General features: G+C 31.4%; 1 protein-coding gene and 1 non-coding gene across 3 annotated transcripts in view; one reads left to right on the plus strand and one right to left on the minus strand.

Moving 5' to 3' along the window:
* The window catches only part of Ncam2 (neural cell adhesion molecule 2), a 463,114-nt gene that overhangs the window by 44,242 nt on the left and 394,247 nt on the right, over nt 1–24,625 (minus strand). For both annotated transcript variants that reach the window (XM_020153019.2, XM_074072870.1), the window contains exons 13-15: nt 18,959–19,078; nt 15,807–15,928; nt 5,163–5,343 (exon numbers count right to left, since the gene is read on the minus strand). In XM_020153019.2, the coding sequence (XP_020008608.2) occupies nt 5,163–5,343; nt 15,807–15,928; nt 18,959–19,078 (423 nt within the window). The remainder of the gene's footprint in view (nt 1–5,162; nt 5,344–15,806; nt 15,929–18,958; nt 19,079–24,625) is intronic.
* On the plus strand, nt 1,080–1,142 carry LOC141423690 (small nucleolar RNA SNORD62). Its single transcript, XR_012448517.1, has one exon. It is a non-coding gene; the product is annotated as a small nucleolar RNA SNORD62 (small nucleolar RNA).

Below are 24,625 nucleotides of genomic sequence, written 5' to 3' on the forward strand. Positions count from 1 at the left end.
AATTTGTTGGCAATGAATTGCTTAGTTGTGATTTGTATAATTTCTTTTTCAGCTTGCCAAATATAAAGAACTTCTGTGTATATTACATGATTCCAGATGGTAGAACCATTTTACCATAAGATGTGAAGAACACATAAACAGAGTTGTTTGCCAACAAATTATATTGATAGACAAAATGACATGTCCTCCCTTCATACTAATAGCAAGAAAAAAGGAAGTAGTTCCTAATAGATGTTAAGTTCTTTCTTTGGTTAAATATGAACAATATGAGACATATTGTAAGCTAAAAGAAATGGTGGAAGAATTTGACAAAATATACTTATATCTAACGATTGTTTATATTATATTGCATGTTATATTTTGTCAACTCATGAAATTTAGTAACAGTACTCATCATTAAAATTATAAAACTAATAAACAGATGACATTTCTGAACCTCTATTTCCATAAACAGTTTCATCATTTTTTATAAAAATTAACTTGCCACAACTACCCAGTGCTCTCATTATTTATAAAAATAATAAGATGGAGTTATGCTGTATGAATATCCCAAAAGACAACATAACTGATTCTGTGCAATGCATTTCTATATATATGAAGAAAAACATCTTTTAAAATACATTCATAATAATAAGTAAAGAAGTGGACCAAACAATGTATGCACATATGAATAAGTGAAAAAAGAAAAAAAAGAAATAAAAATTAATAATTATCAAATTCTTTTAAAAATCAGAATCATAAGTTATGATGAAATAACTTATCTATTAAGTTATATACATTGTAAAAAACATTTTAATAGGAAATACTGTATATGATTATAAAATAAGCAGATTACTACAAAATGGTACTTTGGTACTATAAATTGGTGCACTCTAAAATTAACCTACTGTTAACAGGAAGTTAAAAATGTATTATTGAACTAAAATATGTTTTAATATATTTTAATTAAATATATCTGTAAAATTGTTAAAACATTCTACAATGTGTTTTACACAAAAGTGCATCAAAATAAAATTAAACTTCAAGCTATATTCCTCCAACTTAAAACAACATGAGGTATGTTCGTTATATATAATTTGTTTCAGAAATGTGTTTACTGTGGACTCAATAGCAGGGAGATGAAGAGGACAGTGACTGAGAGACCAAGGCAGAAAAAAAAAAAAAAAAAGAAATGTGTTTAAATTTATATCATGTAAAATAAATCATATAATTATGAAATTTGTTGTGATGAATTTTTGCTTTTATCATTTTCCATATTTTGCAAATATACAATGTTATTTCTATAGAATTTTGTGATTTGAAATCTCACAAATCCCCCATGATCACAACTTTAAAGTTACCTCAAGATTCTATGTCTAAATTGAACAATTCTTCATCTATAGTACACATCTTTGATGTGTCTTTCCATAAGGCCTTGCCAATCAGTGGATTTAATTAGTAAATCAGACAATATTTTCTGACATTTGTAGATAAAATAAATATTTTATTTCCCCTTTTTAGAATAGATTTCATTAGTTTTCTAATAACTGAACAGTTTAAAGAGTATAAATATCATCTTCTACCAAGATGGCTTTGCCTGCATGCTTGTTTGGGTCACTTCCCCACAAATACTTTATGTGTTACATCAGATGTGAAATGCATTCTACTTTTCTCAGTTATAAGTCTTCTTAAAATGGTGTTTCCCTCCCCTTAATTTTATAGAAATGCTTTGGAAAGCATTGTATAAATGAGGAATCAAAACCTCTTAATCTCAATACAATCTTCAATCTATTTTTTGATAATTTCTTCCTAAACCACTTTAGCAAGGCTGCCTGCAGTAAAGAGACTTCACATGCCTTGCACCTTAATCTTAACTTTCAAGACACCAAGCACATGAAATTTTCAGTAACTCTATAACCTCTTAGTCTCTTCAGCGAGAGACATCAGGGGTGCATTTTCTTTTTTAAGCATTGTAGTTCCTTGGGACTAAGTTTTTGACTTTCCAGCTAACTCAGGAAACACCCATTGAACATCTGCACTGCACGTCTCACCTTTCTAGAGCCTAGGGAACATCAATGAATATCACACATGGCAAGTCCTCTGCAAGGAAGGCTTAGGCATTGTTTCTTGGGTGGGTTAATACTCCCTAGCTTTTGAAAATCATTCACCTGCTTAGACTCTCTGCCACATAGTGTATGTTTCTAACCTATGACTGTTTTCTCATCTCTTATGTTTGGTACTCATTATCCAAACAAAATTATTCTTCCCACTGAATTCCTCACCTTGAAAAATGAGGTAAACAATGCTCCAATTGCCAAAGTAAGAAAACAAAACCTTATTCTTGTCTACCAAATCCCATCTACTGTAGATATCATGTGAGTCTTCATGCATCATGTGTCTGAAATTAATTCATTCTTTTCCTTCTCTAATGCTGTGCCTTTCTTCAAGTCTTCGTGTTCATGCATTATTTGCATCGTTTATATGCATAAGAACAATGTATGTAATAACCATTTATGTACTTTCTCTACTTAAATTATTTCTTACTTCTTTCAGGAGGTGAATTAAAATTATTCCTATGTTTTGTAATTCTGTGGATTATCTGATCCATACCATTCTTTCCAACCTCATCTTTACTCACACATCTCCAAATTTTCTTCCAGATACACTTTTCCTAGTTGTTTAAGAAAATCAGGCACTTTCAGAGACTTCTGTTGATACACATTCTCTGGTATGCTCATTTTAATAAGTTCTAAGACAAATATTTCCTAATTTTAACTCCAACTCACAAATGTGATATCTTTGCCAAGGTTTTGCAATAGCACACAGCATGAGAACACCTCACAGTTGTAATCATTCACTGTACATGCTCACTCATGTTGAGTGTCTTCCTTATTAGATCGTGTTGTGAAATTTTAGGGTCAGGGGGCAATTCTACTCTTCTCACAGAGGAATCTTTGTACTCACACTAGTAGTTATTACAAAGAAGGACATCTCAATTAATAAATGAATAGATCTCAACACTGTAGGGCCAAAAGAAACAATAGATAATTCTCTACATTTTCCTTCCAGGTTTTTCCTATTAGATCCCACTCCACTAAAACAACAGCAAAAACACTCTTATGGTAGATGCATCACAATATGTCTTGCCACTATCATATGTTTATATATATTTACATACTTGAACATATTTACATATCTGAACATTTATTTATTTTCATTTTTAAACATATTATTGGGCTTTTCAAAAACAATTTCTTATAAAAATAGCATGGACACTTAGTATAAATATTAAGTAATAGGTCTAAAACCTATTTTTGACACCTCATATTTTACCTATAAATTCTTAGTATTTAAGTGATGTCTTCTACTTCATATATTTTTAAATTGTAGCATAATATTTGTACATATCCATGGAATGCACTTGGGTAATTTACTACATGTATAGAATGTGTAATGATCACCTCAGGTTAAACAGCATTTCCAGCTTCTTATATTTTTTACCATTTCTTTGAATCAGGAATATTCAAACTCCTCTCATCCACTTCTTTGAAATATATAAAAAATTACTTGTCACTGTATTGTGTTTCTATAGAACAGTAGAACTTATTTCCTCTATGTAACTGTATTCATCCATCCATATGGAAGAAATTAAGGATTTAATAGAGTTTTGAAATCTTTTGGATACACTGACTTAGTTTAAAAATCATCTTTACATTCACCATGCTCCTGATCCTTAATGTTACATGGTGAATAATTGCTAGAAACATAATATGTTATAATTGTAGAGCTACTTACAGATAGTTCAAACTCAGAGGGGCAAATACATTGATGAATGGTAGTACACTCAAAATCACTCTTATTTAGGTGCAACGTCTCCTAAGGGCATTAGATATAGCACAGAATTTAAAGTACCTTTCAACTTAAATAAGTCCTTTAATCTCTTAAAATCATACTTACAAAATGAGTTGATCTTACTTGTTCAACTCAGAATTAAAAATAAGATAATAAATCCAGTACTTTGCAAATTAAAAGAGATAATATAAGATATACATATTATTTTTATAGGTTCATAGTTTTGAAATTTCAAAAGCTGTAATTCATAGCATTTATGAATTAATATTAGTAGCATAAAGCCTCAAGTTCAATTACTTTAAATCTTTTAATCAGTACTAATTATTTTCATCAAAAGATTAACTGTGTAAAACTACTGTTAATGTTTAAATATTGTTATATAACATATAAAAAATCATAATAAATTAGAACAATATCAGTTTGAAATTCAAGAGGGTTAAATAACATTATCGTAATGACCAGTTTTATTTCTTTTTTCAAAAGTATTAATGTACTATTAGTGATATTCTATGAAAATTAGGCAAATTAATCATGGTTTTATGAGTTAATTTTTTATCTTCCTTTTATTTACATATATATATATAAACACATATAATACAAAATATGAAGGTAATACTTAAGGAGTAATAGTTAATATATGATCAATATGGCCAGTAAATAAGAGAACTAAATATTATGTTGAATCTGGAAACAGCTTTGCTTTTTACCTCTATAGCATATCTGAAAGGAACTTTATAGCCTCTAATATTACTAGCACATTGAAATGCAATGATGGAAAGAGTCTACCTATCAAAATTAGAACAGATCTAAAGTTCTAATAAATATGAGCCTCCTTGAAAATAAGTAATAGATTTTTATGAAATTATATCTTGTGACTTTATCTCCCTCAATGTGTGAATGATAAATTTTGTTTTCAAAATCGTTCTCATTGGCCAGAAATGGATAGTTTCATCTTCATCTTTGGGTAAATCTAAATAGAATTTCCATAATATCCCTCTGTTGTTGGCAGAGAAGTTGTTTGCATTTCTTCTGATTGCAGCAAAAAATGTTTATACTGATTTTTCTGTCTTTCTCATCTTCCATCCTCTCCCTCTGTTCCTCTTGTCCTCATCACAACTACTAAGGCTATCAAAACATTTGTACAAAATAACCAGTACCCCATGGCAAAAGTAATTGAGAAAACTTGAGCATTTCATGACAGAATAATCCTGATCAGAACCCAAAATTTATATTTTAGTTTACAAAATTACATTGTCTTCAGTAAAAAAATCCCAGAGGAGTTAAAAAGATGATATCATACCTATGTTGAGAAAGGATATAGTTTTGCTTACCTTTAATAATATTGGGCTTTGGTGGCATGTTGAACTCATAAACTGTAGGTTCAGAATATCCCAATCTATTGGCAGCTGTAATTTGAACTTCATACCCCATTGTCCACTGTAGATGCTCCAAAATAATATGGTCTTTATTTCCCTGCACTTTCTTCTCTAGCCACTGGTCTTCCTTATCTTTCTGAAAGGGAGATAAGTACACATTTTGTAAATATCAATACACTAAAGTTGTAAAATTTTTAATTTATTTTGGCATGGAATAAGTTTTATTGATTTTCTTATGAACATGGATTCATGAAACTGAGGTTTTAATTAATTCAGTACTATTATGAACATTTGTCTATAAAATGCAATGTCTTTATTAGCCAAAGAATGTCAACTTTAAAATTAAACTCATCATTCAGTATTTATAGTAAAAAAATGTGACACAGGTTACTCCAGAGGCACCTGCACACCCATGTTTATTGCGGCACTATTCACAATAGCCAAGTTATGGAAACAGCCAAGATGCCCCACCACTGACGAATGGATTAAGAAAATGTGGTATCTATACACAATGGAATTCTATGCAGCCATGAAGAAGAATGAAATGTTATCATTCGCTGGTAAATGGATGGAACTGGAGAACAGCATTCTGAGTGAGGTTAGCCTGGCTCAAAAAACCAAAAATCGTATGTTCTCCCTCATATGTGGACATTAGATCAAGGGCAAACACAACAAGGGGATTGGACTATGAGCACATGATAAAAGCGAGAGCACACAAGGAAGGGGTGAGGATAGGTAAGACACCTAAAAAACTAGCTAGCATTTGTTGTCCCTAACGCAGAGAAACTAAAGCAGATACCTTAAAAGCAACTGAGGCCAATAGGAAAAGGGGAACAGGTACTAGAGAAAAGGTTAGATCAAAAAGAATTAACCTAGAAGGTAACACCCACACACAGGAAATCAATGTGAGTCAATGCCCTTTATAGCTATCCTTATCTCAACCAGCAAAATCCCTTGTTCCTTCCTATTATTGCTTATACTCTTTCTACAACAAAATTAGAAATAAGGGCAAAATAGTTTCTGCTGGGTATTGAGGGGGGGGAGAGGGAGGGGGCGGAGTGGGTGGTAAGGGAGGGGGTCGGGCAGGGAGGAGAAATGAACCAAGCCTTGTATGCACATATGAATAATAAAAGAAAAATAAAAAATAAAAAAAAATTATTTTTTATTTCACATATGACCACTTGAATTTTGGTTATTTTGTTGACTTCATGAAAAAAAATCTACTATGCCCATTAAAAAAATTTGCAGAACTATTAAACTTACTAAGGGTTTTTGGAATCGCATGCATCTTGGAAGTAAAGTGTGGATATTATTTATAGATTTACATTACCACTGGTGTTTCTTTACTACTATTATATTTCAAGACTTTATGAAATAGCACAAAAGGAAAAGTAGCATTGGAAAAGTAAATAATGTTATTCTATTCCTAAACAGTCTATATTTAAATACTACTGCATTCTTTTTCTAAAATAAGAGTTTGGAACCAAACAATATTTGAATTGCTTTTCATTTGATAAAAAACATGAATATTACAATTAACAACAAAAAATTTTGTATAGTTTCATGAATTCAATTGTCCAAAACTACGTAATCATTGGGCTGCATCATATGTGAACAATTTAAACATGGCTAAGTTCTTTACCCTTCCTATCTGTGTCCCTGCTGTCTATAACAGAAATGAAAATAGCAGGTGCTTCTATCAGATTTCTTGAGAGAACAGTGAGGGAAGCCAAATAAATTGTGTATTTCAAGTCTTAGGACTTAAAACTATTAGCTTTCATTAACAGATAACTGTTTCCATTACAGCTACATGGAAATAAACTATTTTTTCTACATCATGTTTCTAATAATCTATCATTGTAATTTCAAATCTCACTTTTCCAAGGAATAAGTATAAATAAATTGTAGGCTGGTTTTAGCAACAAATTTGTTTTAATTTCATAGCTCAGGCCAATATAATTTTATGTAAGATTTCTTTGATTACAAAGAAAAGCAATGCTTTCTAAATTCACAATCAGACTGTGGCAGTTAAATCATGATTACAATATATTGTCATATCAAAAACATGAATTATCCTTCACATGGAGACAATAACATTGTATTATCATTACCACATGGCTTCAACACTATTCTATTTTCTTTTCCTACTTATTCTTGTTGACATAGAACTTTTTACTCAAGAAATAGTTTGACATATACTGTTATTTTATTTAAAACTGAGGATACAAACACTTCTAATGAAGCTGTGGATTTAAATTGACAAACAACTGGTGGTATAAAAAGAAAGGGTACTTGTCTTACTTTTTGAAACTTAAGAAGTAGAGGCACTTTTTAAAACACCTGTTTTCCAGTACTATATAAAATACTATGAGGTGTACTGGAAGTCATAGGAAAAAAAAAACTTGTAACTTGGCCAAGTAATTAAATAAATAGTAAAGTTGAAAAATAAACCTTGGCATGCTTTGAAATGGTTAGGATGGCTGTTCTAAATAGCCAATTTCCCCAACATCCTCTTTCTTTATAAGTGCATCCACTAGTTATTCATTCAGACTTCACTGGGTGATGAGACTGTTCTAAGAACCAAGAAGAAAATATTGAATAAGACATGTCCACTATCCTCATGTTGGAGTTTATAAAATATAGAAAAATGGTCATGGGTTCTTTCAAAAAGGTAAAAGTGAGTACAATGATAGTATCTAATAGTGAGATCCAATAGATTTCACAGATGAGAAAGCACTCCCATGAAAGTGTTATCACACTTACCAGAAATAATAAGCTCAATGCCACTTTTCATTTTTATTTACTTTGCTAATAAAATGTATGAGTTTTTATAGACCTTTATATACTCAATATAAATACAATGATTTTAAACTTCATAAAGATGCATGCTATAGATTGGATCAACATTGTCTTCCAAAGGCCCAGGTATTAAGGGCTTATACTCCAGTCTTTGGCAATACTGGGAGGTGACAGACCTTTAAAAAGGATATTTAAGTGGGAGGAAGTTTGGTCATTGGAAGAGTGGACTTGAAGGAGATATTGGGACCCTAGCTCCTTCCTGTCTCTAACTGCCAAGATATGAGCAGTCTTGCTCCACTATGTGCTTACCACCATGAGGTCATGCCTCACTCTAGGCTTAAAAGTATCTGAGCCAACCACTGCAACCATTAAGCACCATTAACCTTTCCTTCTTGTGAGTTTTTTATGTTTGTATTTTGTCACAGTAATGGAAAGCTAAAAGCAAAACACATCATTGCTAAGAGATGTAAAGCAAACACAGTAGGCTAGTTGTTTTGAGTACATTTAAAAATTTCAAGGTGTATAAAGATAAAAAGACAAAGGCTACACAGGCATTAGCGACCTGCATGCTCCCATGTCAATGTCTTAATAATTCAGGACATTCTACATTAATATAAAGGGTGTGGTATGAGTAATTGTCAAAATTAACAGCATTTAATTTTACTTTGCATCTGAGTGGAAGTAAGAGTGAAAAAAATGGAAAAATAATAATAATAAACCCAGAAAATTAATAGTAATCTTGATTATCCCCAGATAAAATTTATATTTCAGAAGGATGGCTAGATTTCATGTCCTACAAGACATCCTCTAAGAATATTTTTCAGGTACTTAACTACTTTAGGTGAGACGTCTAACCTTCTAACAATAACATTTCTTGGAGAAATTAACATTTGAAGTGAAACTTCTTGATAATTGCAATATATACACATAGTATCTTCTGAAGTAACAATCACTTAACTCTTAATTATTGCAGCTCTTAACATGATAAATTGGAACACTCTCTATCATTTTATGCTCTGGGTATAAGGAACCAAAAAGAGTGTGGATGTTTCTCCAATATAAATCAATTTCATTTTCCATTCAATTTTAGAAAAGGAGGCATTTTAATCCCCTAATTGTGATTCCTGGGGAATAGAAAAAAATTAAAGTAGATGTTACCAAATACTCCCCTGGGAATGAAAATCTCAGTTATGCATTTGTAGAGTGCCTAATTTACAGAATTTAAATCCCAGGGAATGATTTAAGATAGCTAGTCACTAAATGTTCCCCTAGATATTTTAATGAGATGATTTGCTGAATGGAGCTATTATTAATAAGCCAATTAAATTTAGAAGGGCAGCTACTGAAAGAAAGGGTCATTATGCTTTGGTGTAGATTTTATTAACCAATCTGTTTTCTCTGAAAACAGATAGAAGGGTCATACAGCAATTAATAATTCTTAATAATTCTTGTCAAAATAGCATATAGTGAAATATTTCCTATATTCTTTATAGGCAAGATGTCAGAGGAAAGGTGGGAGGAGTCATATCTTGTTTTCAATTTCACAGACATCCTTCATGCTTTTATTCATAAAGGAAGGAATCCATTAACTTTATGTTGAAGCCTTCAAAGAATGGATAGCCAACAAAATCTTAAATAAGAAATGAATAATTATAAAATTATAGGGAGGAAAATAAGGAAAGTGAGCTCATACTAACAAGACACATTTTAAGTTCTTCCAACACCCATGTTGTGTGATTTTAGATTCTTTATCAATATAAAGCAATCTCTGGGCTATTGCATGGTCCTGCTATTTATATGGCCTTATAGAAGGACTCAGAATTCTCTAATGCACTGTTTTCTACTCATGTATGTATGCACATATGTGTCTATTTAAATACATACATACAAAGATAATCCCCTGAGATTTAGAACCATGTAAAGGTTAGAAGATTTTAAACTGAATTATAATTTTTTTTCCATTATCATAGGTTGTTTAAATTGCTTTCTTCCTCTGCCCTGAGGCTTGGCAAAATTTTGTAAGCTGAGTAGTGCATAATCTGTTTCCACCTTCTATTCCCCATGTATTACTCAAAGGAAAATATCTTACTTTTTCATGGACTGTAACTTTCTGTGTTATCACAACCATCAAAAACTGCACAATGCAAGGCACCTTCCTCACAGTTGATTTTTATTCCTATGTTCATTATTTCTCACATTTATTTATTAAATGACTAAAACTGTTTAACATGGATTGGTTTATTGACTTATTGCTGCATTTTTTATTCAGAAAAAGACAACAAATATTCTATATTATACTATCAAAAAAAGTGAACATAACTCATTCATTTTCTTCATAGCAAAAAATGCTTTGTACACTGTAAAGTCCATAACTATTCATTGTTCAAAAATATTTTAAAATATAAATTGATGGTTTTTAATATACTTCAATGTATATGCATAAAACATTAATAACTAGAAAATAAGTTCTTTCAACAACCAATGTTCAATTTTATTTATTACCTTAATGCCCTTTTCAAAATTATCTTTTGTTTTTCTGTTCCCATTGAGATATTACACAATTTGCCAACTCAAAATGGTTTAAGAAGGTCAATTAGGACTTAAAAATGTATGTTATAACTACTGTTACTGGTCCCTAAAGTGCTTTCCTCACAATTGATTTTAAGCTACCAATTTTCTTTAGCTCTTCTTACCTAAGGAAGCGTTTAACCTGCCAAAACTAAGTGATAGTTATGCTCCCACAGCTATCACCAAATTACAGTGAATATGATGAAAAAAATAGTGGAAGCTTGCAAAAACCTATTTATTAAATTATATGCAGGTATATTGACACTATAAGTACAAAGTAGATCTAAAAATTCTGTACTTAAAATAACCTCTTATAGCTTTTCTAATTCTCTATTTGATTAATATGCTTTTCTTTATTCTCCAAAGACATGATTTAATCTTACAGTCTTATTGTTAGAAAAGTTAATTTTCTTGAAGGGTCCATAGAGACATCTAATTCTGTTTTTATTACTGTAGTTTTTCTCTAATAAATTCTGACTTCTTAATGGATGAGTGAACAAAGCTATATACTCTATCACAGGATAACACAGGACAATGTATGCTTCCTGGGTTGTAATCTATATGAAGTTGTACCTAGCTATATTAATATAAGGGTAGTATTGCCTTTGGTAGTGGAATTCAAATCAAATTCTTAGATTCAATGTCTGCCACAAATCAACAATCATATAAAGAATATAGTGAATCTGTTATGCTTGCAGTAATGTATAACACATATTCCTATGCAAAGTAGTGGCAAAAGTTGGTTGAAAGATTGGGATGTTTCTTATTTTTGGTATTTCCCTTTCTGCTTTTCCCAATAGAAAATTAAAACTGCATTGCAAAACATAAAAGTAGAGGGGCAAATATTATGGAAGATGAAGTTGACCAAGGGGAAGGCAAGAGGAGGGAGGGGAGAAAAGAGAGTAATGAGGGGTTGAATATGTTCCATCTATGTTACATGCATGTATGAAAATATCACAATGAAACCAAATATTTGTATAATTAATATAGGATAATAAAAGGTTAAAAATCCATTGCCTATAAAAGTCATTTTCAAACTATTTATTTGAACTTTGCTTTACTGTGGAATCCATAAATTCGGCAAAACTAATAGATGAAGAAGTTTAGGATCATACAAAAAAAGAACAGATGATAACAAAGTCTTCTGAAAAGTTATTATTTCAAGACAAATGCCGAAGATCAAGCAAATGTTGCTATAAACATATAGTAACAAATCCTCTTAAAAATCACGTTTTATATGTGGAGAAAGAAGATGTGGACAAACCATCCCTTTCCAAGACAAGCTACTGTTTGACCTCATTAATATAATATTTATTAATCATAGAATCTCCAGAGCATGATGTAGGCAGGATGAAGGGGATAGAAAAGGAAAGGAGAAAAAATATATATATACATTAATATATACATATTGTTTGAATTAATACAATAAAATTCTTATTACACTTTTAAAATGAGATCCTCTACTATATTTTGGAGTTATAAATGGCTGGAGATTGAAACTGAAGAGGAGGAATACAACAAAACAGGAATGCGATAGAACTGAAAGAAAACAATTTTTCATTTGTTTTTTGAGGCAAGGTCTCTCTGTTTAGGTCTGGCTGACCTGTGTGATCCTGATCTTCCTGCTTCTACCTCCAAAGTGCTGGTATTAAAGGCACAACACCATGCCCTGCTCAAAAACTTCCTTTTGTTTGGAAAACAAACACGATCATCGAGGAAATAGGAGGCAATAATAAGACACTATTATCAATAGATTGAGAGGAGAAAGAGAAGGGCAATAAAATGAAAAATAGAAGTTAACTGAAGATAAAATTCTTCTATGGTTTAATTTTTAACCTAAAACTGAGTTCTATCAGCCATGCTTTATCAAGTATTTGCAGATGATTGTTACAGAAATGTGAATCTCTCCAATTTTACTAATCTCATTATGATTACCAACTTAATTATTTGGCTCCAAATGCATTTCACACATAACTTCTCAGAAATTTCTTATCTGAATTATTTCTAATCCATATTGAAATATGTGAGACTAAATACAAAATTATGTTTTAAATACAAATTTTTGTTTTAATGTAAAGTGAAAACATGGCATATGTTCACATATGCATATACACACACATATGCATGACAGGGACTGCTACGGGCAATGCAGTGAAGGAGAGCCAGCTATGTGAGATATTTTGCTTTGGGTAATAGAGATATGGAAAACCAATTGCTATACAATCCAAGATGTCAATATTGTGTCTTTCAGATACAAGCAGAAATTAAAATGATCAAAATAATCACACTTACAATTCAAGGCAGGCTTATTTAGCTATTTCAAATCTTCATGTTAATGACCTTTTCTTGAAGGGGCCATTAGATTTATTTCAATGTGATGAAATATAATTTTAATTTTGCTTACTGGGACTTTATAATATTTACAGTATTGCTGCTATAGGGACAGATTTAACTGAAGTAGTTTATTGGTCCATTTGTTCTTTTTATTTTTTAACTATTGTGCTGGGTGGAGGTATATTGCAGCATTTGCTGAACTTCTTACATTATATCAAATAAACCATACTTTAATTCATCCACTCCATATTTTCCTTCATATCCCCCCATTAGTTCTTTGTAGATTAGTCACACTCTGAATGTAGACATAAAGCCTTAGGAAAACCATAAAATCAAGGTAGGGATAAAAGACAATGTGTTACAATAAAATAATATGAATAAAAGTAATATGGATTCCTGATTATATTGCTGGAATGCTACCCTAATCCTGGATTATGTAATGAACTAATTTAATTCCAGGATAAAATGTTCCTAATTTAATTCCTGTGTTTATATTTTCTTTTTCCTGGAATCCAAATGTATATTTTACAAATAAATACTCTATATTAAGTTTAAGAGTAAAATCTTTGTCAAAACTACCGACTGCCTTCTGCAAATAAAATACTACTAGGCTTATGAGTAAATATATAACACCATTTATTGAATTTGTAGTTTGAGAAAGATGCATGCTATGTCCACTACTGTTCTTAGTTCCAAATTTCACATTTGGATTAATGGAAATTAAAACACTGCCAACTTTTTAAAATGAACAACATTTTAAAAAGAAATAAACAAAACATATAGCATTGCTAACAAATATTTTCTTTCACCAGTTGAAATCAGCAAGTCTGATTACTGTGGATAGTGCATTTGTGTTATTTACAGTATCAGCACATTTGATTACATTCAAAAGCCCCAGTGCTGGCCCATGCTTCTAATCCCAGCACTCAGGAGGTTAAAGCAAGAGGATCTGGTGCAAGGTCATGACAGCCTATGTCACATGGTATGACCCTGCAATCTACCCCCTCAAAAATAAGACCATCAAGTATAACTTTCATTTTAAGCAAAGAAATATACACATAAAATATATTAGACACATTCTCACATCTAGACAATTCATGTAAATATTCTCTTTGGCATTTTACCTGCATTTCCTAAAAAGTCTTCATATTTACAGGTTTTGTGTACCATAAATTCTTTTAGGTACAACTGTAGGTAGGCCATAATAGGAAAGAATGCTATTTTCTTCAAGTCCAATTCAGGAATTCTTATCATGAATCTGTCCCTTTGAGAGAGACTCTATGTTTCAGAGTGTTTCCAAATGAATAAATGAGGATGGCCATACACCTGTCCTAAGTGGCATGACACTTTCACATTCTCTGATAGTCCAGTGAACCTTTCAGAGATGACTGTAGAAGCATCAAGCTCTGCAGAAAAGCATACAAAAGACACTAGTGTCTCTTCATTGTAGGCATGAAATCTAGGACAAAGATTTGTCTTATGTAGGGAACATTAATATTAAATTGAAAAGACTGAAATGCTATCTAAAATTAATTTTTGTAGTGTCCCATTCAAAATCAAATTCTCTTTTTATTACTCCTCAAAGCCTAGTGGTTTGAATTTAGAAGCAATAAAAATACAACTTAGAAAATTGCAGATTGTAGAAAAATACTAAAAAATTATCCACATACTATTAAGAAACATATTTTTACATATTCTAAAATAGACACAAGTAATTTTATATATGGAAAGGTTTTGAGGAGAAAACATTTTTTGTTTCCTTTGGCATCATTTTCAGCTAAAGGCAGAGTCAGAGTGAACTGGGAAACACCCATCATCTTTCCGCAACCAGTAGACTTCCTTCTACTTCCACCACATTTACATAAAGGTCCCATGCAGCTCTTAACAGTCATAAATCCTTACTGAAGAAAACTACTTCATTTTTCTATTTTTGCTTTACTTTTTATTGTAGTCCTGGGGGTACACTGTGAAATTTACAAAGGTGGTTACAATACATTACAGTTGAGTGTACCCTCTCTATCATTCTACTTTATCTCTCCCTGCACCCATTTCTGGAATAGTTTCAGCATGCCTCATTTTTTCATTTTCATACATGATTGAGTACATGATATTTTCACTACATTCAGTCTCCTTCACCCTTTTCCAATGTCCTCCCCAACGCACACACTGATACCAATCCTTGGACAGGACCTATTTTACTTTCCTGTTCTCTATTTTTGAAAAAAAAAGCATGTATGTTTATTTGAGATAGCTCTCCAAGCCATTTCCTTGTGACTTTTCTGTATATATGTATCATAAATCAAATTTGCTCATGCCCTATATTTTTCTTTTTTCTACCTTAGTTCCTTTCTTATGGTGATTTCAACAGGTTTGAAAAATTCTTTATTCATTCTTGTATAGAAAATACATCACCCATATTCACGTTCTTGATTCCCTTTTCTTAAAGTTCACTGTGACTATTTTTTTAATGTGAAGGATAAATCAATCTGACCAGTTGATTTCAATAACTTAGAATTGAATTTCTAATAATCCTACCTAAATTAATTAAGGTGGACAAAGGGTTTAACCTTAAGTAAGTAATGTCAAGTGGAATGCTTGGTACAAAAATAACTTGCAAAACTTGTCAGGAAAGTAGGGAAAATGATATTTTATTTCTGAAATGTTAGCCAGTTGTGTTTCACAGGCTGAAATCACAAGGTAAAAGCCATGAATTTATTTTGCTGCTCTATACATAGATTTTATCAAAAGAAAAATATCATTATTTCTAATGATGTATTGCAAGAATGGAAAATTAGTAGGTATCATTGAAAATATTTTCATTTCTGTTTTATGAACTCAATGTGCCCCTTAATGTAGTGAAAAATCCCAATACAAAATAGTAATAAAAAAGATACTTACACTTCTATATTTTACAATGTATTCCAAAATAGGGGCCCCTCCGTCATCCTGCTTGGTTATGCTAAGTTTAAAACTCTTCCCACTGCTTGGCTGTCCATGTATGGATGGAGGACTTGGTTCACCTAGACATGCAATACAACATTTCTCCATTGGCACATATTTCACATACCTAGACAAACTGCATTTCAATGAAAAGAACACTGTCATGTTATCAAAATGCATGATGTGACCATAGGTTAAATGCATGATACTTTCCGTTTGTTATGATGTAACCTCTGATCCTCATTTACCCATCCAAGAATCAGCAACATGCATAAATCTAGAAGTATCAGGCCAAATTTTTGAAATCTCAAGACCAAATGTATTGTTGATTCTGATGTACAAAAGGCCTGGAAACAATAATTATTCAACTATAAACTTTACTTTTTATTATCTTAACAGTTTGTGATCCTATTTACCTTGTTAATGTAAATTTGTAAATATTTTATAAACATATTCAGTTAAATATATTAACACATTAAATTTTATTTGCTATATTAAGATGTATATGAAACACAATGGATTGAAATTAGTTATGTACGTAAATGAGCATTTCCTTTCCTACATACATATTTGAAGAAAGTCTTTAGTATCCAGTTCTATGCACATTTATTATCATATTTTATTTTCTACCTTCATGAACATATATATCTTTGATGCCATCCTTCACATAGAGATAGGGTTACACAAAGATGCTGATAGCATTTTAGATAGAGCAGGAGTCCACTGGGGTAAAGCATTTTCTATGTGAAGGATAACATTACTGCTTGGTAACTTGGAATAGGAAGTCCCTGCTGCGTGCCACCCATCTGATGGGTTTGGTCATCCACTGGCATTTGTCTGTCTATATTATCTATAATTCTCTATGGACATGAGAATGGACAGGGGTATACGTATAGTTATAAATATCATACACACAAATTTTAGTGTTAAAACCTCAGTTCAAATCCCAGTACCACCAAGAAGATGTACTGGCATAAAAGTTGTAACATAGCTGAGTGTGGGAAAGCTATACAGAAATGCTGAATAGAAAAATTATATAGTGATTGTTTAAAGTGAACCTAATTAAATTAGCATATAGCTATTGTGACATGACATGCTCTGCATGCATGCAATAAAACATTCTTCAAAAATGATTGAAAACATCTATAAAAAGAATGTATTAATTTATTAAAGTATCTAATGAGATTGTGAGAGATCTAAATTTAGATCTCTATAAAATAGAATTTAAAACTCAGGATGAATTCTAAATTTGAACTGAGAATGTTGTATAACATACAGTCATTTAATAATGGTATGGTAAGCATATTATTTTAATATAAAATTTTGGGACACTTTTAAATCAGAAAAGTTATTTTAATAGCAAATGTTTTATATACATATTTCAAATATTCACACATAAATTTAAACTTTAACACATATCAAATTGGTTATCCTATTATATCTATACTTCTTTTAAAAAAAATTAAAATAAATGTAAGATTGGTTATATTGGAGAGAAAAAAAGTAATTTCTATTTGTGCTTACAAGAGAATTCTTATGCAAAAGTAATAATATCAAAAATAATGTTATGACATACAGTTGTGGTATATCAAATACTTTTCATATATTACTACATTTGAGCTTCATAACAATCCTGAGAAGCAGCTAAACACACACTTATTTTTTTAACAATGTGGATCTAAAGAGTGTATTATCAGTGGAAGAGTGTTTGTCTAGCATTCATGAGGGGCCAGGTTCTTTTCCCACTACAGCACACACACACACACACACACACACACACACACAACATAAATGTTCAAACTATCAAATTGCTTACCATGTTGGCCATAGGTTGACAAAACAAAAATGATACATTAAGAGATTAGAAGCATTATAATTTAAAAGGAATAAAAAATAGAGTGGTGACTTAGAGCTCAAGCACTCAGGCCTCTGGTTAAAGAAAAAAGGAAGGTGACTCTAAATGTAGGAGGAAATAAAACTGTAAAGGTTATACACGGTCTTATAGGAATGGTCATACTTTTGTTGTGAACTGATTTAGAGTGACCCTGGGTGTCACTAGAAGCAAAGAGAAAATCGAAACAGAAAGCCCAGTTACGTGGGGAAAGGACACAACATCAACCCAAGTATCCTATCATTGAACCTCCTGGGGGAGGGAGCTTTGAAGGAGTTGCTAAAGGAAAGAGGTAGAAAGGCAGGCAAAGGTCTGTCTACATGTAAGGAGCAAAGGTGAAGGTGATGTTGTTGAGAATTTTAAGCAGAGAAGATAGACTAGGGAAACACTAGACAGGAAGTAGATAAGGAGTTGAGATGTAAATGCTGGGAGCAATCATGGTAAAAAAGGAACTGAAAACAACACTTGAAAGAGAGAAGGGAATTTATCAGACAGATTTTATGAGAACTCATATTACATTGTTGGTCACATTAGAATAAGATAATAAATGATGGAGAATTTGTTTGCCCTCATATGTTTATACAAAAAAGTAAGCAGGTTTATACACAAATTTTGAAACAAAATTTGTTCTGTCACTTTCATTAAGTTTGCTTACACTCTAAAATATATTCAATATGAAGGAAAATGTGCTTTTTAAAATTAATCTTAATGTCTATAAATGTAATTCACTTACGAAAACTCAAAACAGGTTAGTTATAAGAAAAAGGCTACAGTAGTCATTTTCTTTCTTTGGTCACTATTGTAAACAGATTAATTTAGTGTTTTCTTATTTTTGAACTTAGAACCTACATAATTTGTTGGATAAAGGAAGTAGTTACTCCTCATCAAAAGTAAACAATATTAGGCATGTTACATAAACATTTTTCTGTTTCTCAATGAATGTATTGTGAAGTCTAAAATCTAATTAATCAGATTATCAATAAGAACAATTTTCAGAGAAGTAATTTCTACTGTGTATATTTTTGTGTACCTTTTCTTTTTTGCTAGCTTTACAACAAAGCTATTTTTTAAAATCTGAGATGCAGCCATCTACAGAACATCAAGAGAGCCATAATTCACTTTCCCAAAGTGTTGAAGTATCTGCTTGCATTTAAAAATCCCATTAAATTTGCACTGATTGAAAATGGCAACAGAAACAAAAACAGAAATGAATACTTACGAACTGGTAATGTTTGAAAGATTTCTATTTTGCTGTAGTCTCCTTGCCCTTTTCCATTTACAGCTGCAACCCTGATTTCATAAGTTGTATTTGGTTCCAGGTGGCTCAAAGCAACCATTGCTATAAAAAAATACATATACTTATATTTAATGCATTTTAATAAGACAAAATCAGTTTATTACAATGCTGAGTAAAATAATTTCACATTAATACCTTTTGGGAAATTTCTGAAAAAAAAAGAAATGTCATCTAAGAAGTGAATATTTTGTGGACAGTTGTTTTCTTCACCTCTGTGTTAGCTTTCCAACTCCAAACACCAACTTTCAAAGAAAAACATTAGCGGTTTCGTTTGAGATATTTACACAGTAGGAATAAAATCATTCTTTCATCTTTTCTAGTATTCAACAAATAAGAATGATGTAAATAAGTGAATTCTAAGTATCTTGTCTGCTCCATATCAATTATTTCTACATAAATTAATGGATACATGGAACTCAATATGAAGAGTACCAGCCTCCAATGTAAGATACTTCAGTCAGATTAAAGAAGTGTCACAAAACTGAATCTTCATCAAATTGGACCATTTATTTATATACAATGGAATTTTACTCAGCCACAAAAAAATAATGAAATTTTCTCATTCACAAGTAAATGGATGAAACTGAAGAACATCATCTTAAGCAAAGTTAGCCAGGCTCAGAAGGCCAAAAATCATATGTTCTCCTTCATATGCAGATTATAGACCTAAAACAAATGCAATAATATTATTAGACATGGATCACACACTAAGGGGAGTATCCATACAGGAGGAATAGGGAAAGGGAAGAAAATCTAAAACTTGAAAGTGCTTGATGTGGCCACTGTAGAGGAGCACATAAAGTAACCAAACTGATAGAAGCCACTGTAGGTAACCAGGAAGGATTGAAGAGGTCTGGTAGAGATGAACCAATTTGTGTTGTAATATACATGTGCATGAAAGCAATGTTAGGTATCTCTCTGTATATACATCTTTGTCTCAAGCTAGCAAAAATGCTATGCTTTTCTTATTATCTCTTAAGTTTTCCCTTCACAAAATTGGAGAAAAGGGCAGAACAGGTTCTGCCTAGAAGTGCAGGGGACTTGGAAGAGTGTAGAGTGGGGTAGAGGGAGATGAGAGAAAGGGGTTGTGGGGGTAGATGGCCCAACAATTTATGCACCTATGAATATATGTATAAACAATTAAAAAATAAATTAATTTAAAAAATAAAACCTCAAATCAAAGTTTTATATTACCTTATAACATTCTCATCATTTGTATCACGTTTCTGAATATCTTGTCCGTTATATATTACACCAGAGCTATATTCAACATCATAAAATTAAGCAGAAAAATCTTGAAAAGCTACAGAGAGATAAAGGTTTTTAGAATCCTCTTCTGAGATATTTCATCCCCTCTAATTGAACAGATAATTTTGGATGCAATTGCAGATTTTAAAATATTATATCTTTGTAAATTCCTCTATTGTAACTATCAAAATTACATAGTTGCCCCTGTCTATAACTGCTTTTGCTAAATAGCAAAATTTTAATTAATGTAAATGTGATTGTCTTGATCAAAATCAGAAAAGAAGCCATATCTGTCTGCTTTACTCAATAACACAATGTTTAGTGATCAACTCATAAAAGAAGATGATATAATCCACCATAAAGTAAAAGATTAAATTATTTGCAATCAGAACCATATTTGATGGGTTATTGGTTTGTGTGAACTGTAACTAAAGATGTTTTATAGTCAACAAATTTCAATATAATTTACTAATGTATTGTATCTGATAAATAATCATTATAATTCATTCAATACATAATACCTTTAATTTTTCTGTGCAAAATTAAATAAAGATATTTAATTTGCTGTGATAATACCTTTTGATCCATACTTTTCCCCAATATTCATTATCTTGTTGTCTGCTTAGCTTCTTGTATTTGTTTTCTTTATATTCACTAAATTATTTATCAAACTCTAAAAAAATCTCATGAGCATACCATAAAGGTCATTTCTTTGAAATACAGAATTAAAATTGTGAAAAATCACATAAAAAATTAAAAATAGTACACATATCAACCAGAACTTATTGCTTAAATTTCTAATTTGTTTTAATTGACATGCCAAAAAATGTACATATTTAGAGGATACTATGTAATACTTGCATGTAAATATATATATTATAATGTTTAATTCAGGGAAAGCCTATCTAACTTCTCAAACATTTTTCATTTCTACACAGTGAAAACACTCAAAACCCTTTCCATTAACTTTATTTTATTTAATCCCACACAGCTATTCTACTATCGGCTGAAAATTTCCAAATAGATATTTTTCTATATCTAAATTTATTAATTTTCTTAGCATATAAGAAAGTTGAACTTACTTTTGAAAGTGCTCTGCCTTGCCAAAACCTCAGATTATAACACATGAGGTCAGATTTAAGGGAAGGCAGTTGGAAAAGAACATTGACACAGAAATCCAATTGATTAGATCTTGCAAGAATAAATAGAAAAATCATGTCTTTAATTCAGTGATTTCCGACAGGATGAATCTTCTAAGCTTTTTCATCCTCTGCTCATGACAAGATCAAGGAATATATAATGTCATATATAACATATAGGTGTGTATGCACACACACACACAACATGGAGAGAAAGTGGTCATACAGATTTTGCAATAGGAAGAGGGAATCTGCTAAGAAGTTGGAATTTTACTGTCAATTATAGGGAAAATTTCAGGTCAAAATAAGCAAGAAAAGGAAATCAAGATTTCCATTTAATAAGTTAAAAAATAAAATTTTAAACAAACTGAAGTAGGTCTACTGTTCTGAAGTGCTTAAAACTTTAATTGTATGTATTCATGAAGGCTTAAAACAAAACCAGGCAAGGTAATGGGCAATCAACAGGATGACATGATGCAGTCAGTGTTCAATCATCCTCTTTTTTTATCCTAATGGAACATCACTTGTTGTAGCATGGACATTATGAGGAAATGGCAGAGGAACTAGTCTCTGCAATGACCTTTGAAGTAAGACATGGTAGTGACACTTGCTTTAGGCTAAGGAAAGTCATAGGACCATCAATCTCACCTCACCACTGACTTATATTTAACCAAGGCTTATAACAGGGTTGGTCTCCCAAATTTTAAAGGCTTTCATATTAAGTACCATAGAAATAAAACTACAAAACAAAATTGAAATAAAGTATAGCTAAAATTATTTGTGATTAGTAAAATAATCACTATCATGTATCAAAAATTTATGTGAATGGTTATGTCATCTGTAGACTAGTAATAGAAAATACAAATGTCCATTTTAACAGTATGTTTAATACCTAAAGACTATGTATTACTGGCAAAAGTGGCAATATTAACATTTTCTTTTAAATCAATATTTCTCCAGATGATCTGTATAGAGTGTATGCTACTCAAGAATATAAGAGAAATTACTGTGGGTGATTACACTCCTGCGAACCACTTAGATATATCATATGACTTTCTATATTTCAGTAACATAAAGATACATCTGCAAGCATCATTTTAAGGACATGGAGTAGGCTATAACTTGCATGCTTCGGTCAGGGCAATTGCTAATTCTTATATTCCATCGTCTTGATAATATTTTAACAAGAAGAACAATGGAATATAAAGCACACAATTAATAGCAAATAAAGTTCCTCTTGAGTCTTAATTATATCATGTTTTAAGTATCATCTCTTCATCTTTTTATAGTAAAAGTAGGTAACAACAGAGCTACTATTGTATGAAAGCAATTAAAGTATCAGAACATGCATAATCAAAGGAAATTTGAGTATGGATTAAACAGTAAAAGTATCTCCCCTATTCAACTTTTTACTTGAATTGTTTTTGTATTTCAGCAGATGCTCCTTTTGGTCTGCTGGAAGGTCAGTATTTCCCTTCCTCTAAGGACTATGAAAAGCCTGGGGTGTTTCACTTATCTCTGCTAAAGGGAAACCCATCTTTTTTTAGTTACATTATGATCAATTTAGGTGATTTCAAATGTTTCTTCACTATTCTATTCTCAGTGTCATTGGTTACCCTGTGTAGGGAGATGCCTGAAACTAAGTCTACTGATACAAGTTTTACAAAGTTTATGTATAGGTAATCAGTTTGTTTTTGAGTTTTGAGCATAAAGAGTTTGGTACAATAACCCTTATTATTTGACCTATTAACATTCTGTGAAAAAAAAAAGACTATTGTAGGAAATAAAAAGCCCATAAATGACCCAAATTAGAGGAAAAGAAAAAATTTCAGGGGAGAAAGGCAAAGCCTAGATCTGTAATTTGATGTGCCTTTCTTAAATGAAAGTATACATACATTAAAATATCTGTAATTTACTGGCATATTACCAAACATAGAGTTTATGAATACCCAAGGTGGCACTTGAAAGTAAATCCCCACTTGAAAAATGCAAGGCTATGTTCTCTATAATAGTAGTGTACCACAAATTATGAAGTTAGTTACTGGAAGACTTTCTTTCCTTAAATATGCCCAAACAAAAGAACAATAAAATTACAAACTGAGGTGCAGGATGGATTCTTTCCCTATAATTTATTAGAAATTCAAACTGAAGAATTAGGTGTAAGTAGAAGTGGATTATAAATTTATAAATTTTTATGTGAACAAATAGTATAAACTAAATATATTGCATCCAGGTAGAGGACATAGCAGTGTGCTCTGAATAATAGGGGACAGGAGAAAAAGGGTAAGGAAAATAATAGAGGGGGTCGAACTGCCTAAAGTAAAGTACATTCACAGCTGGGACGCTTCGAGAAACCGCTTGGAGCACTGACTTTGAAACTAAAAATGAAAGACAGGACTGTAAAATAGGTACAGTGTGGGTGGGGGTACTTGTGGGAGGGGACAGTGAATGGAGGAGATGAAGGTGAGTGGATATGGTTGATGGGCTTCATATACATATATAAAATAGAACAATGAAACCTCTTGCAATTGCTTTAAGTAGGTTGGGGAGGGGCTAAAAGCGAAGAATTGGTGGGGGCCATCTGACCAATGCACAATATGCGGGTGTTTGGAGTTGTCACAATGAATCTCCCCTGAACAATCAATACATGCTAATTAAAATGAAAACAATGAGTTTTTCTGCTTCAGAAACAGATATGGAGTCTGTAAATAACCTGGTTTCCATCACTATTTAATGTTTCTGCTTGATGTAAATATAATTGGGTTTCATATGTAACATTTGGCTATAAATTCAAGAACCTAGCTATAAATTTAAAATGAACAATAAAATAATAGTATTTAAATTGGAAGATAAGAAAAAACAAATTCTTTTAAATTGTTTTTAGAAGTATGGAAATAATACTCCAGAGAAAAATAGAAATTATATTCTCTTTTTACAAATGAGTAACTCCATCATTACAGTATGTTAAAATAATTTTTTGTTTGTATAGATAATTTAAATCCCTTCCTTTTGACTGTTAAGAGATACAGAGGCTACTGAGTAGGCACAAAACCATTGCAGCAAAAGAAATTACTCATGTGGTAACTAATTAGGCTAAGCAAAATTCTAAAGTGTAATTTATTTTACCATATTCCCTTCACTTTTTAAATCCCTGACTGCTCTGTGAGGTTTTCTTTCCATTCATTATAAGCAGATTAGACTC

The sequence above is a fragment of the Castor canadensis genome, chromosome 5 (assembly GCF_047511655.1).
Source record: "Castor canadensis chromosome 5, mCasCan1.hap1v2, whole genome shotgun sequence".
NCBI classification, from domain to species: Eukaryota; Metazoa; Chordata; class Mammalia; order Rodentia; family Castoridae; genus Castor; species Castor canadensis.